A 13,807-nucleotide genomic window follows, 5' to 3' on the forward strand; every position below is an offset into this window, starting at 1 on the left:
AACAGAATTAAGCTGATACAAAGACACTGGAAACAGTTCCTGCGCTAAGCTGGAGAAAGGGCCACTTCCCAAAAAAGTAAGATACAAAAATATCAAAGTACCGTAACTACTCAGTTATTATTGTTCAACTGCTGAAAGGTAATACATTTATCAGACAGCATTCAAATAGCCTTTCCCTATACTCGAACTGGAAAAATGTACTGCTCAGGCCTAAGTAGATTTCTCTGCTTATCCAAAGTTCTGCTTGAAATATATAAACAAAATGGTCACATATAAACGAAACAAATAAAGCAGTTTTCAATCACTGATGTGCAGAAATTATTGAGTTTTGATTCTATTTTTAAAAAAATCTATAAAAAAGAAGGGTTATAATACAAGGCTAAATATTACACTAGAGGGATGCTGTGGCATTAAACCCAGAGTGGTGATTTTGAGTGCTTTGTCATTGGACAATAAGAACCGGAAGGTGGTGGACTAAAAGCTACATTATAAATCACCTCTATTGTGATGCCAAAAAAACCCTTGATAATAGCTAGGCAGCTGATGTCTCATCGCACTATTCACAACTGTTTCCATGTTAGCTTGTGTTCTCCCTGCCCGTTTGTTGTTTTTTCCTGTTGTCTTTTGTCATGTACTTAGATTGTAAGAGCTTTGGGGGCAGGGACTGTCTTTTCATAATGTGTGTATACAGTGCCAAGCACAATGGGGCCCTGATTGGGGAGTCTTGGTGCTACTGAAATACAAAAATGATGTTAGTTTAAGCAGAATTTGTCTGCTGCAATATCTTCTTACACACTTCATTCTTGCCCATGGTCTTGGAAGAATTAAATTTGTATTGGTAAATGTTGGAAAACATCAATTTTACTGTATACCAAGACAAAAAATAATTTGCATAAATGATAGAAATTTACAGATAGGTAAAGAAAGAAAAATGCTGCTATAGAAATTATTAGTGGATTATTGATTTAAGCATATTTACTTTGTATATTTTGATGTCTGATCTTCACAAAGTTATAACTTTTTAAGGCTTTAATGTTTGGAATCTCAATGTCTACTGTCATTAAATAATTATTGTCTGACCCTCATAACTTCCTGCAACTGTGAAAATTTAAATAGATAAAAGTAGGAAAAAATGCTTAAAAATAATCAATATCTTTTGAAATTATATATAAAAAGTGATTTTGCCAAGCTTACCCATATCAGTGAGGAGAAGCGGCTGAAAAGATTAGAGATTATGCTACTAAAATGTAATACAGTCTAGAAGGCGGCTTATTTACACTGCAAAGTACTATGCAAAACACTCAAACTGTGCTCTCTCTCTTTTTTAAAGGCTGTAATGCAATAAATGCTAGGTATGTTCAATTACCCAATAAACACTCCCCAGTTACAAAATACTATTAACACAGCAAAATCCTTTCTTCTCAAGGATAGTTCAAATAAAGAAAGGGTGTAACATGATGCAGGGTAAACAGAAGAATCCATTTTCCTGTTCAATGTTGTTCTTAGCCTACAGGAAAAATATCTATTTAATTAGTAAGACTTGTCTGATTCCATCTTTAGAAAGAAAATTTGACTTAAAACAAAAAGTAAATTAAAGGGACTGTATCAGATATTTTAGGGCCAAAATTTAGATAGCAAATATAGAGCCTTATTATTATTTCTAGTACTGTAGCACCTCCAACAAAGATTGGGGCTCAGCTGTGGTAGGTACTGTACAAACACAAAGCAAGAGACACAGACCATGCCTTGAAGAGAATACAAGCAAAATACAGGAGACAGAAAGAGTTGAGAAAGGAAATACTAACATCTCTATTTTATAGATGTGAAACCAAGGCACAGAGAGAATTACTCCTATTTTACACATAGAGAACTCAAGCACAGACAGAGATTAAGTGGAGGATTTAAAAATCTTAATTTTAATGTTTTTTATCTTTTTAAAAACAGTGAAAAGATTGTTTAACTGTCAAGTCCAAAATCATATTAAACATTTATTTTCCAGTAGGTCTGATTATAACTGTAATGATAAGGTGTACAAATATCAGGTAAAAGGTACAGTCGACACAAATCACTTATAACTTCACAAATTATGCTCATATACAAGTGACACAGTGAGACTGTCTTTAAAATCTTAAAGCTATAGTTCTTGAAATAATCCAAGAATGTACCTCGGTATACAACGGGACTGAAGAACATGCCTAAATTGCTGATTACCAAGGGTTAGAAGATCAGGAATGCAGACTCATATGTTTGAGAACATTAACCTGCTTCCCTGTTATTGAATAACTTGGCTCTAGATGGATACTTTTCACAGATGTCTTGACTGAGTAATGACAAATGTTGGATCCTCTCCAAGCAACACAATTTTTATACTATATAAAGCAGACAATATTAACACACACTTGATCTCTCTTGTGATAAAATAGCTTAACTAGAGTGTAATGATGATCAGGATGATAAAGAAAGCTTCTCATGTTCAATCCATACGCTTCTAAGTTTAGCAATCTAAACAAACTGTTTTTGTAGTTGTAGGCTAACCTCATTTGTGCACGAGGTGGAGTCTCTGGACAACACAACTGCATCTTCAAATACATGTAGCAAGAGAAGAGAGCACAAGTCCATTAATTAGTGTTCTTGCTCTGTATTCTCATATCACATATAGGCCAGATCCTGAAAAATGCTGAGCATCCACAACTCCCAAAGACTTTAAATGAGAACAGAGGGCATTCCATATTTTGCAGGCTCAGGTCCTATGTTTGACCAGAGAGAGATCTGAGCCAAGACATGTTGGTAGTTTTTGTCAGTTTACTAAACATATTTCATAATTCTCTATTCATTAATATTATTTGTATTTCAGCAGTGCCTAGAGGCCTCAGTTAGTGTTCCCACCCCCATTATGCTAGGGGCACTGTATGCAGATGTAATAAAAACTCCAAACAGCTGGAAGATCAGATTGTGGCAATTATAGTAATTTCTGTGCAAACAAAGAGAAAAATGAGTTTTGGTTGATGGTTTACAAGCAAGAGAAAACTTCCACATAAACAAATATTCCAATATCTATTACCTGTAAACCATCAACTAAAATTAAAATTTCTCCTCAAGAATCCTTTCCTCTAGCAGTTAGTATTCCAATGCTATAGATGGCTCTGAAAAATAAGCTATTTACAGTAGCACCTCAGAGCTGTGAACACCAGAGTTACAGACTGACCAGTCAACCACACACCTCATTTGGAACTGGAAGTACATAATCAAGGAACAGCAGAGACAAAAAAAAAAAAGCAAATACAGCACAATACTGTGTTAAATGTAAACTACTAAAAATATGAAGAGAGAGTTTAAAAAAAAATTTGACAAGGTAAGAAAATAGTTTCTGTTCTTGTTTCATTTAAATTAAGATGGTTAAAAGCAGCATTTTTTTTCTGCCTTGCAAAGTTTCAAAACTGTATTAAGTCACTGATCAGTTGTAAACTTTTGAAAGAACAACTCTAACGTTTTGTTCAGAGTTATGAACATTTCAGAGTTACGAACAACCTCCATTCCTGAGCTGTTCTTATCTCTTGAGGATCTATTGTAGTAGCTCCGCCGAGTCGAACAATTACAGCATGAATATCTTTGCTTCTGAATGTTGCTTCATAAAATGCAATGCCCAAGGTAACACAGTCTATCGTGGCCAACTTTAAAAGGGAATATATTCTCATTTTCTCACATATATCTTGGCATTTCTATCAACAAACCATGAACATGATTGCTGTTGACTTCTGAATTCTGGTATGTACATTCCTCACCCTACTGATGGCAACCCTAGCAGGGTTGTAAGATTTGGCCAGCTTACGGGTTCAGATATTAGGGCCTGGTCTATGCTAGTGGGGGGGAGGATTGATCTAAGATACGCATTTTCAGCTATAATAGCGTAGCTGAAGTCGACGTATCTTAGATTGACTTAGAATCACTTACTTTGCATCCTCGTAGCGTGGGATCAATGGCCGCCGCTCCCCTGTCGACTCTGCTTCCGCCTCTTGCCGAGCTGGAGTTCAGCAGTCGACAGGAGAGCGATCGGGGACCGATTTATCACATTTATACTACACGCAATAAATCGATCCCCGACAGATAGATCAATCGCTATCTGCCAATCCAGCGGATAGTGTAGACGCACCCTACGAAGCTGATGTAAGTCTTAAGCAAGGTTTTATCTCAAATCCCCTAAAGGAGTTAACTCACATCAGCATGTCCCAAGTTGTCCAGGGAATGCTGCAAAAGTAGTACTATGAATCCACAACCTTGCATGTTGCTTGACACACAGCCCTGTAGACAGGAGTCCTCTTAGCTCAAACTCTTCAGAGAGAGTAGGGACCACTCCTATGGTACAAACTCTTCTTTTAAAAGGTCTGTTTCCTTCCCTAGGCCCAGCTGTCAGCTTTTCCCTCTATGACAGCCTGTACAAGCCCTTCTGGGTGTGGCTGATCCTTTTTCCTCTCACCCAAAGAAACATAACCTTTTCCTCACCCATCACATCACCCCCACAGAAAAACTATAATGTGACCACATATATATAAATCATGAAAACTGAAAGTGCAGAGTGATCAAACTGTAAGACTCAGGTTAGTGTAGGAATTATATGGATGAGGGGGAATGACAGGCATGAGGACATTACTAAACCCGACTCCCTGGGGTGGGAAAGTTGTATGTTTGGGGGTTATGGTGACTGACTGAGGAGAAGACAGGTCTTGATCTGTGGGTTATTAAGTGACTAGGAGGTATATTGTTTTTAAGATGCTTTTTCCAAACTTATCTAGTTATTATTGTGTAACTTCCTTGGAAATTATTTCCCCAACCTTATTTTTTCTGCAGGAGTAATAAAAAGAATTTTATGCAAATACCTTTCCATAGCTCTGAGGCTATGTGCGGGGCCATAGGTGCAACCATAATACAAAGAGTAGCCAAAGCATCTTCAAATTCTGCACTGTGGAGAATGAGAGGTTGAGAGGCTTGCTATGGAAAAGGGGAAGAAAAAGAAACAGAAATTGTAAGTATAAATATTCTTATAAAATGCAGTTTGTAATGGAGAGAATGAAATAATAAAAACATAAATCAGTGCCTAAGTCCAGAAAAAGTCCCATTATACAATGAATGAGAAGCTTAAAAAAGGCACGGAGGATGAAAATTCTTGCTCCCAAAGTGCACCACTGGAAAGAGCTGTGCACAGAGGACCCTTACACAGAGTTCAGGCACCAGCACTCTTATAAAAAGGCTACAAACCTGGACCCTGAAAAAAGATCAGTGTGACTGGACCCCTGTGGGCGTAGGGGGTCTGCTCATATGGGAGCCTTTGTAGGATTGGGACCTTGAAGAGAATTCTGGGTACTGGAATGTGTTTTCCCACACACCTCCAGAAGTGCAGTGCCCAATACATTCACAATTCATTTAAAAAAAACATGTCAGAATATTAAGCCAGACCAGGAATGTAAGCATGGCATGTGGTTTACTGAGATAGGGCTCATTAGAATAGGATCCTGGCCTGATCTAGATAAAGTTGGTATAGCGTTAAAGAGATCTAAAAAAAATGTGAGTGAAAAACAGGAAAATCTTTTGTGGTTCAAGTCTTTGTTGTTTTTCTAACAGTTCTTTATAAGTTCTTGTGAAAGGTGCCAGACCGACAGCATATGAAACTGAATTCCCCTGTTTATAATTTATCTCTAGAAAAGGTAGAACTATGCAAGCTTTCCTCTATTCTGCCCCACCAGCATGCTTCCACTCTGAGCTGGAGGAACCATCTCCAATGATGAGGCTAGTTCAGCTTCTATGTATATTTAATTCTTCATCTTTGTCTAAGGCTTGACTAAGTTTAGTATTTCGTTTTTTTCTCAAATTTTAATTTTCACACATCTCCACACTTCTTGGTTTCAGCTGGGATTGAAAGAGGAAGTACTAAAATGTTACACGGAAACTTGTGCTTGAAAGATACCCACCCTTATTTCTTGACCACAGAATTCAGAGCTGTGTTCAAATATTTGGATGTTTGTCTGAAGTGATATGAATCTCTGATCTGGAGAAAAAACCTCACATTTTCAACCACATGAACTCTGCAGTCTCTAGGATTTTTGCTATTTCAATACAATATTTGCATATGTCTTAGGGGGACTTGTGTTAAGTGTTGTAATTTAACCAACAACTGCCTTAGAATCACAAGTTAAAGTCTAATTACAATTAATTGAAATCAAAGATGAAAAATATCAATGTTTAATTTGACCTCTAATTTAGGTCATTGTAAAATTAAACAGAATTAATTCCTCCATCAAGTATAGCACAATAATGAAGGCAACAGTTATTATATCTGACCTATCACCACTTGACGGATCTGCAGTATGATGGTCCAAACTAAGAGTGCCAAATTAAAGTTATTTTATAAAAAAAGGAGTATTTCCAGGCTTTCTTAACATCAAAAAGCTCCAGTGCTGAAAGTGATCTCAGAGGAATGCAAGGGATTTGTGATTTTGCCCGTCAGTAGTAACAATATTTCTTTTTTATTTATTGGAATGATTACAGTAACTAATTTCTTTAAAAAGACTAACTTCTAATTTAAAACAAAACTGAATGAAGAACTCAAAGGGGCTTCCTTTGACATTATTGGACACAGATGTAAACAACAAAACTATCAGGTGGTTTGGATCCTTTCCATGTATGTGTGTATATATCTTTGCATAGGCCCACAAATGGAATGGAAGATATTAAAATTAAATAACCCACTTAGTTAAAAAATTTTAATGTTAGTCAGCTTCCTCTTTATGCTATTCATGGCAATATATTGTACACCTGATACTAGTGTGCACTTTATTTGAATTGCTGTATGATGCAAGTTTATGGGGCCATAAAAGCAATAGTTGTAATAATGGTAGTAAATATTTAAAATATGGTATAAGATAGACAAAGGCCCCAAGGATGCTTCTCTTTTGGCTGTACAGTTCTAAGTCCAGAGATTGAAAAAGGAGTTGTTGCATAAGCTCTTTTAGATGTCATACTTACTGAGAGTACGTTAGTGAGGCCCATCAGTCGAGAAATTGCAGCATTAAACAAGTAATCTTTTGTGAAGTAACTTGTTACCTAGATATACAAAAAATGTTCACTTTCATTAGTTACTTACAATTTCCATATACTGAGCGTTTTGCTTTTTAGAAAAAAAACCAACAACATTAACAATCAGCTAAAAATTGCAAAGTGCATACACACAGAATCATAGAACTGGAAGGGACCTCGAAAGGTCATCTAGTCCAGACCCCTGCACTTGTGACAGGACTAAGTATTACCTTTCTCTCAAAACAATATCACATATATCACATATACACACACACACATATATATGTGTGCACACCATGTGCAATCTGTGGAGGTGATATTCCTGTAATAAATTACATTATGAAAAAACCTGTTTATTCAGACCTCAATTATCTACAGAAGAGTAATGCCCCATGTGGTTTTAGGTAAGTGAAGTCACTTGTAATTATGGACTCCCACTCTCTCCCAACTTATGCAGAGAAAGTTTCCCAATGAAAATAGTTTATGATGGAAAAATCTTAAGACAAACTTTTTGATCCGATAACACAAGAAGTCAGGCATACTGCTGGTGCATGATATAACAACATTAGCTATCTATCTAGTCATTTTCAAAATAGTTAAGAGTTCCTTTTAACCTCAGAGACCACAAGGTTCTTCTGCTCCCAGATCTTTTTGGCTTCAGCCTTCTCCTTCTTGTTCAACAGCTGAGGATTGGGCACAGTGCTGGAAGTCCTGGCTTCTATAAGTTTGGTTACTAGGGACCAAAGGCGTGACTGCCATCTTCGTACACCAGGGACAGCATCAGCTGAGTTTAATGACAGATTTCAGAAAGAGGAAGACTTGAGTTGTAATGAATGAAGCCAACACATCAAAAAGAAACAGAAAGAAAATTGTACCACAGAGTTCCATACCACTGAACATTGAAGGGGAAATTACATGTTGCAAGAAAAACCTCAGTGTAATGAAAATACATTTTAAAAATTGTTAGGTTGCTTTAATGAAGACAAATGAACACTACTGGAAATCAAGAATATTTTCTAAGTAGCATTTCAGTGTATTTTCTTAACTGTATAATACAATCCACTATCAAGCTAATGTAAGAAAAACCACAGATGACCTGTCAACTACTCAGGAAAACAGTCTTTTTTCATATGCTTTCATCTGCAAGAAAGATGATACAAACTCCTGAATGGAGATTTTCCTTTTAAACTTTATTCTATATTGATGACAGAAATTACATATATACACATGTATATATACTGACATATCAATATATAGTGGCTGCCATGGTAATGAAAGATAAAGGGCCAGATTACTTGGGATCATCTATTTAGCACCCAGCTTAGCTTGGGGAGCAGGGAATGCAAAGGATGGCTATAAGCCACCTTTATGTCCTCTCTAATCCTTGAGGTCACCAGTCCAGACTCTAAAGTTGTCTCAGCTTCTGAGGCTGCTCCTCTAACTGGGGACTGTTTGAGTACAACAGTGCTCAGGCCACACGTCTATACTTGAGAGCAGTGGAGGGGAGGGAAGAGGGGGGAAGAGGCGAGGGATGAGTGAGTGGCATCAGATCTGCTACACCACCTGGGGATTCCCTATTCTGAGGTGATCCCCAAATGGCTGCTTACAATAGATTTAAGGCTGTTTTACATCATTGGAAAAGTGTAAAGCAGCTTTAATGAGGCCAAGTATCTGACCCAGTGTTATTACATAATATTGTGCAGTTTTTTGCCAAAAATAAGCCAATGCTCTGTTTACCAGTGTGGCTCCTTCAGGATGAATGTACATTTTGTTACTGTAAGGAGAAGACAGGCCTTAGCCAGTATTTACAGAAGGCTTATTAAACTGTTTTCATTATCTTTCCTTCCCATTTTCTTTTTGAAAACTTGTTAACTGTTTCTTTACTGTTTTTCCAATATTCCCTCAACAAGAGGTGACTCTCAAAAATATCTTTCTTTACACTACTCTATATTTGACAAGAGACTTGTCTGAGTGGCAAAATGCTTTTCTCCTAGCACTGTATAAGATATCTGTGCTTGTACTTATGAAAGAATGTGTGTATAATATAACCACCAAACTGTAATAATACTTTGCAAAATAACACCTTTTATCCAAGGATCGCATAGCACTTACAAAAAGGGGATAAAGTTTCATTATTCTCATTTTCAAGAAGGAGAAACAACAGCAAAAAAAACCCCAACAACAACAACTGGATGACTCACTTAGAGCCTGATTTCAGTAAGATTACTCACAGAGTAAGGCACTACTAAATGTTAGCAAAGGGCAGGAGAATCCACGGGGCAGGAATAGAACCTACTAACTCTCAGTCTTGTGCTTTCAGGAAAGGATCGTGATAGGAATCTTAACATAAAAAATGTTATCAACTCCACCCCCAAAAGTTTGTTGTTAGAAATGTGGTAGTTTGGTACATAGTGAATAAAAATGGTAATGATACAGACCAATCTGAACTGCAGTTGGCATAGCTGCACTATAAGATGATGTCGATCAAACAAAGAATGAAGAGGTAGAACAAATCATTTAAAACCATTTATTTTTCAAAACAATGTAGTTAGATGTTTTATTGAAGTCCTGTGTGACAGGAAAGTTGCTTTAAAATGCATGCATTTTCCTTTGCACACCGACTATTATGAAGCAAGAAAGACATAAAACGGAAATTAAAATTAAGATGGCATTTGGGCTGCACATTCATTTAGAAAAGGCAGAGCCCCATAAGCAAGTCACATTTAAGGGGTGAAACTAGACAGACACTTGTACATGTTTTGTGTGTTTGTAGGATCCATTATTTACCCTAGTTTCATCAATTATGTAACTCAACAGCATACAATGTAAGTGTCTTTATAAGCATCTTTCAAATGGTATTCAGAGCCCGTTTGACAAGCTGTGTTGCATAACTGTCTATGATAAATTAAAGCAGCTTAAACTCCAAATGGATTCTCCCATCATGAAAAGAAGAGAGACTATATTAAAAAGGAGGAGGTGATCTAATCTTACAATAGCTGCTTTCTAAGTCATTGGTAAGAAGAGAGATTCAGAGACTGGGGCGGTGCACCCTCTCACCATTTATAAAGAAATTACTACCAAAGGAGCTATTTTTTACACACAACTGATCTTAGCTTTTAAGAGGTTTGTAAGGGAAGGAGGGAGAGAGGTGCTTCCTAAACAAGTCTGTAGCCTAATTAACACTGTCTTGCAAAATTAGCTTCTTAAAGATAATTTTCTCAATTTACAAAGTGGACATTAGCCTAGTTCTGTGGCATCACTATTTTCATGAACTACAAGATCATAGTTCAAATAAGCTAAAACAGAAGGAAAATACTTATAAAAGGATGCTTAATTTTTTTTCTCTCTTCTTCCATTTCCCACAGTGTACAAGATGTCTTCATAATAATGGAAAATTTCTGCAGACTTTTTTCTGCCTAAGACTCATATTCTAGTGTGCAGCGAAGAGGCCATATTATTGTAGACCCTTGCGTTCAACAGCCTTACAGAGATGTATGTATGCAGTGGTGTTGCAGCTATGTCTGTCAGAGGATATCAGAGACACAAAATAGGTGAGGTAATATCTTTTATTAGACCAACTTCTGCTAGTGAGAGACAAGCTTTTGAGCTACACAGAGCTCTTCCTCAGGTCTAGGAAAGGTACTCAGAGTGACACAGCTAAATACAAGGTCGAACAGATAGTTTAGCATAAGCTGTTAGCATATATTCTAAGGGACCATTCAAGGTCTTAGAGAGATGTAAAGTTTCCTATCTAGTTCTGCTGCACTACTTCCTATATCTTTCTGGTATCAAGGAGCAAAAAATTAAGATTCTTCTCAGCCAAGATGGTACTACAGCAAGTGCATACATCTAAACACTTATCATTTCTAGCCTCTGATAAAATGCCTGAGGCAGAGGCTAACATTACTACTGAAGAAATTACAGAACCACTTCAAAATTCTTTTAACATAGGAACATCATCCTTAATATTGCTTCAGATCCTGCAATAGCATCATGTTGGAACACCCTTTATGAAAAGATTCTTCAGTTCTGTAGAAACCTTCCCAATGTAAAATATTCTTTTCAATATGAAGCCTGGAACAGAATGACCTAATCTAATTTTTGATTATATGTGAAACTCTGAAGAACCCATTATCAGAAATTAATGACTCCTAGAAAGGTCAATCAGATGGTCCTATTTACCTGTTCCCATAACAGAAGAACAATTAGTGAAACTGAAGGCAACATATGTAAAGATGATTAAAAGAAATACTTTTTCAAAACATGGCATGATTAACTTGTGGAACTTACTGCTACCAGATACTGAAGCCAATAGCTTATCAGGATTCAGAAAAGGATTAGACATCTCTATAGATATTGAGAACATCTATAATTATATGAGGTAAGATAATATTTTTGAGAAGTAATATAAACCCTCATGCTTTAGGACTTAAGCCAACCACTAACCAAGGGAAGACTGCAATGTCCTCTGAAGCATCTGGTACTGGTCACTCAGAGAGAGGAATGTGACCCAGCGTATGAGACCAGAGGTCCACCCATGTTCCTATTATTAACGTTAAATATATACACAACTAACAAAAAGTATATTTTATCCCAACAAAGGTCCCGTTTTAGAAAGACAGCCAGTGTAATCTTCTCATTACATCAGCTGCTCACATTCAATTCTCCAAATCCCAAACAACAAACTGTATTTCAAACAGAAATAAACCAAGAGGAGGAAAGAATCAAAACAATTTGACTTACTTTTTGCATCCCACAAAATGTCTTGTTCTGGAGGGGCGGCAAACAGGATGTACAGTCGCATAGTGTCTATACCATACTGCTCTACTAATTCCTCAGGATCTATCCCGTTATGCTTGGATTTACTCATTTTTTCCCATGTAACCTGCAGCTTCTCTTTGGTTTTTATGTGAACTGGTTCAATCCCTAAATATATAGAACATATACTATAACAACTAATTTGATTCTATAAACATCTGGAGTAGCAGAACATAATACTAGGTTATTTCTAATCCCTTCTCTGATACCCTCATATAACTGAAAGAGAAAAAAAAATTATGAGAGTAAGACAAAAACCTTTTTTACATTCATAACTTTACTGAAGTAACATTATGATGTTTCCATCACACAGGGGAGAAAATGTCTTTCTTCCATTTTGTAAAGCTAAATCCAGCGCTCGTGGAAGCTAAATCTATTGCATTAGGATTTTTGCATTAGTGTAGCTATCTCAATGCAAACCTCCTGCGTGGATGTGCTGTACTGGTGTAATATGCCACTTGCAGATTTCCCTACTGCACACAAACTCTGTCTTTTATACAAGGTACACGTATAGCACAGCCAGTAGTAAACATATGTTTTCTTAAACTGCTCTGCAAGGATTGCATGTAAGCATTGGAGAGAAGTTCATTCTATGCCCATTCTATCTAGATCTTATCTGTTCAGATTGCCAACAATGGTGTTGACTGTGCTAATGGTTTTGTAATGTGGACATCAGTCTACTAGGAAAGGAATTTAGACCACCAACTCCTTTCACATGGGCTAGTGAATGGCCTCCATAAGATACTCACTTTTAGTGATTTTTAGACATAGACCAGGCTTAAGTAAAAACAAATATAGCTGAAATACTGTGTTTGGTAATAGTTACACGCAATTGGAATAGTATTTTCTCTGTATGTGGATTCAGCACTAAGCATATGAGTCCAGAACACACACAAAAAGTCAATCTCCAGTTTAATGATTACAAGAATTCACTCTCACTGATGAATTTTCCATGCACTATGACTTGTACATCCTTTTTCACTGAACTAGCCCTTGACTTTTCTGGATGCACCTGCGCTGGTTGTCCCATATGGTCTCTTACCAGTGAGATCAATTTCCTCTCTCTTCAGATATTGGCTTGTTGTTGTTAGTTTGTATGTCTGACTCTTGATAAGACCTTGAACCAAGAGTTTATAAAAAGGCTCCCTGAGGATGAAAGGAAAAGGAAACCTGTCTGTTGAAAACAGCTGTCAAAAGCACATTTTACATTAAGCTTTAGAGGCTGAACTAAATTAGACAATTATTTAATGAAAGAAGAATGTCACACTGACAACTGAAATAGTTGTCACCTGCAAAATCAAAGGATATTTTAAAGAGCAACTTTAATGGAGGAGAAAAATATTTATGAAAAAAGCAATCTGACCATTCACTTTCTGCATCCGTCTTTCTGTCACTCAAATATTCATGTTTGAACAAATGGCTTCTCTTTTACAAACCTAGGGCCTCCTTCTGAGTGTTCCCACAGCACAGGAACACAGGAGTTGCAGTAGTGGATCAGAGTCCAGTGTCCTATTTCTGGCAGTCGCCAGCACCCGTCAACTCAGAGGAAGGTACAAGAATCCCACAGTAGGCAAGATGTGGGATAAGGGTAAACTTAGAAACTTCTACATGTTAGTTACATAACCCCTACTATTAACCTTGGTGTTGACAACTACCTAATTTAACAGAGTTACACTTTGAGTGTCTTTATGAGCACTTTCCAAATAGCATTTCATAACCTACCTGACAAACTCAATTGCTTAATTGCCTACAATAAATTAAAGGCACTTAAAGATGCAAAAGCTGCAACCGGATTCTGCCATCACAAGAACAAGAGAACATCTTAAAAAAGAAGTGATCCAATCCTAAAATAATTGTTTTCCAAGGTAATCATAAGATGAGAATTCATAAACTGAGGGTTTGCTCCTTATTTCAGGAGAGC

At 36.8% G+C, this 13,807-nt stretch overlaps 1 protein-coding gene across 5 annotated transcripts in view; it reads right to left on the reverse strand.

Moving 5' to 3' along the window:
* Positions 1-13,807, reverse strand: part of LARS2 (leucyl-tRNA synthetase 2, mitochondrial) — a 113,916-nt gene that overhangs the window by 19,307 nt on the left and 80,802 nt on the right. For 3 of the 5 annotated variants that reach the window (XM_030551158.1, XM_030551159.1, XM_030551160.1), the window contains exons 15-19: positions 12,929-13,032; positions 11,812-11,994; positions 7,683-7,852; positions 7,018-7,095; positions 4,875-4,986 (exon numbers count right to left, since the gene is read on the reverse strand). In XM_030551158.1, the coding sequence (XP_030407018.1) occupies positions 4,875-4,986; positions 7,018-7,095; positions 7,683-7,852; positions 11,812-11,994; positions 12,929-13,032 (647 nt within the window). Of the gene's footprint in view, positions 1-2,535; positions 2,580-4,874; positions 4,987-7,017; positions 7,096-7,682; positions 7,853-11,811; positions 11,995-12,928; positions 13,033-13,807 lie in introns of all 5 variants that reach the window. The other 2 variants (XM_030551161.1, XM_030551162.1) reach the window with 1 other exon arrangement.

This window comes from Gopherus evgoodei, chromosome 2, assembly GCF_007399415.2.
Source record: "Gopherus evgoodei ecotype Sinaloan lineage chromosome 2, rGopEvg1_v1.p, whole genome shotgun sequence".
Classification (NCBI taxonomy): Eukaryota; Metazoa; Chordata; order Testudines; family Testudinidae; genus Gopherus; species Gopherus evgoodei.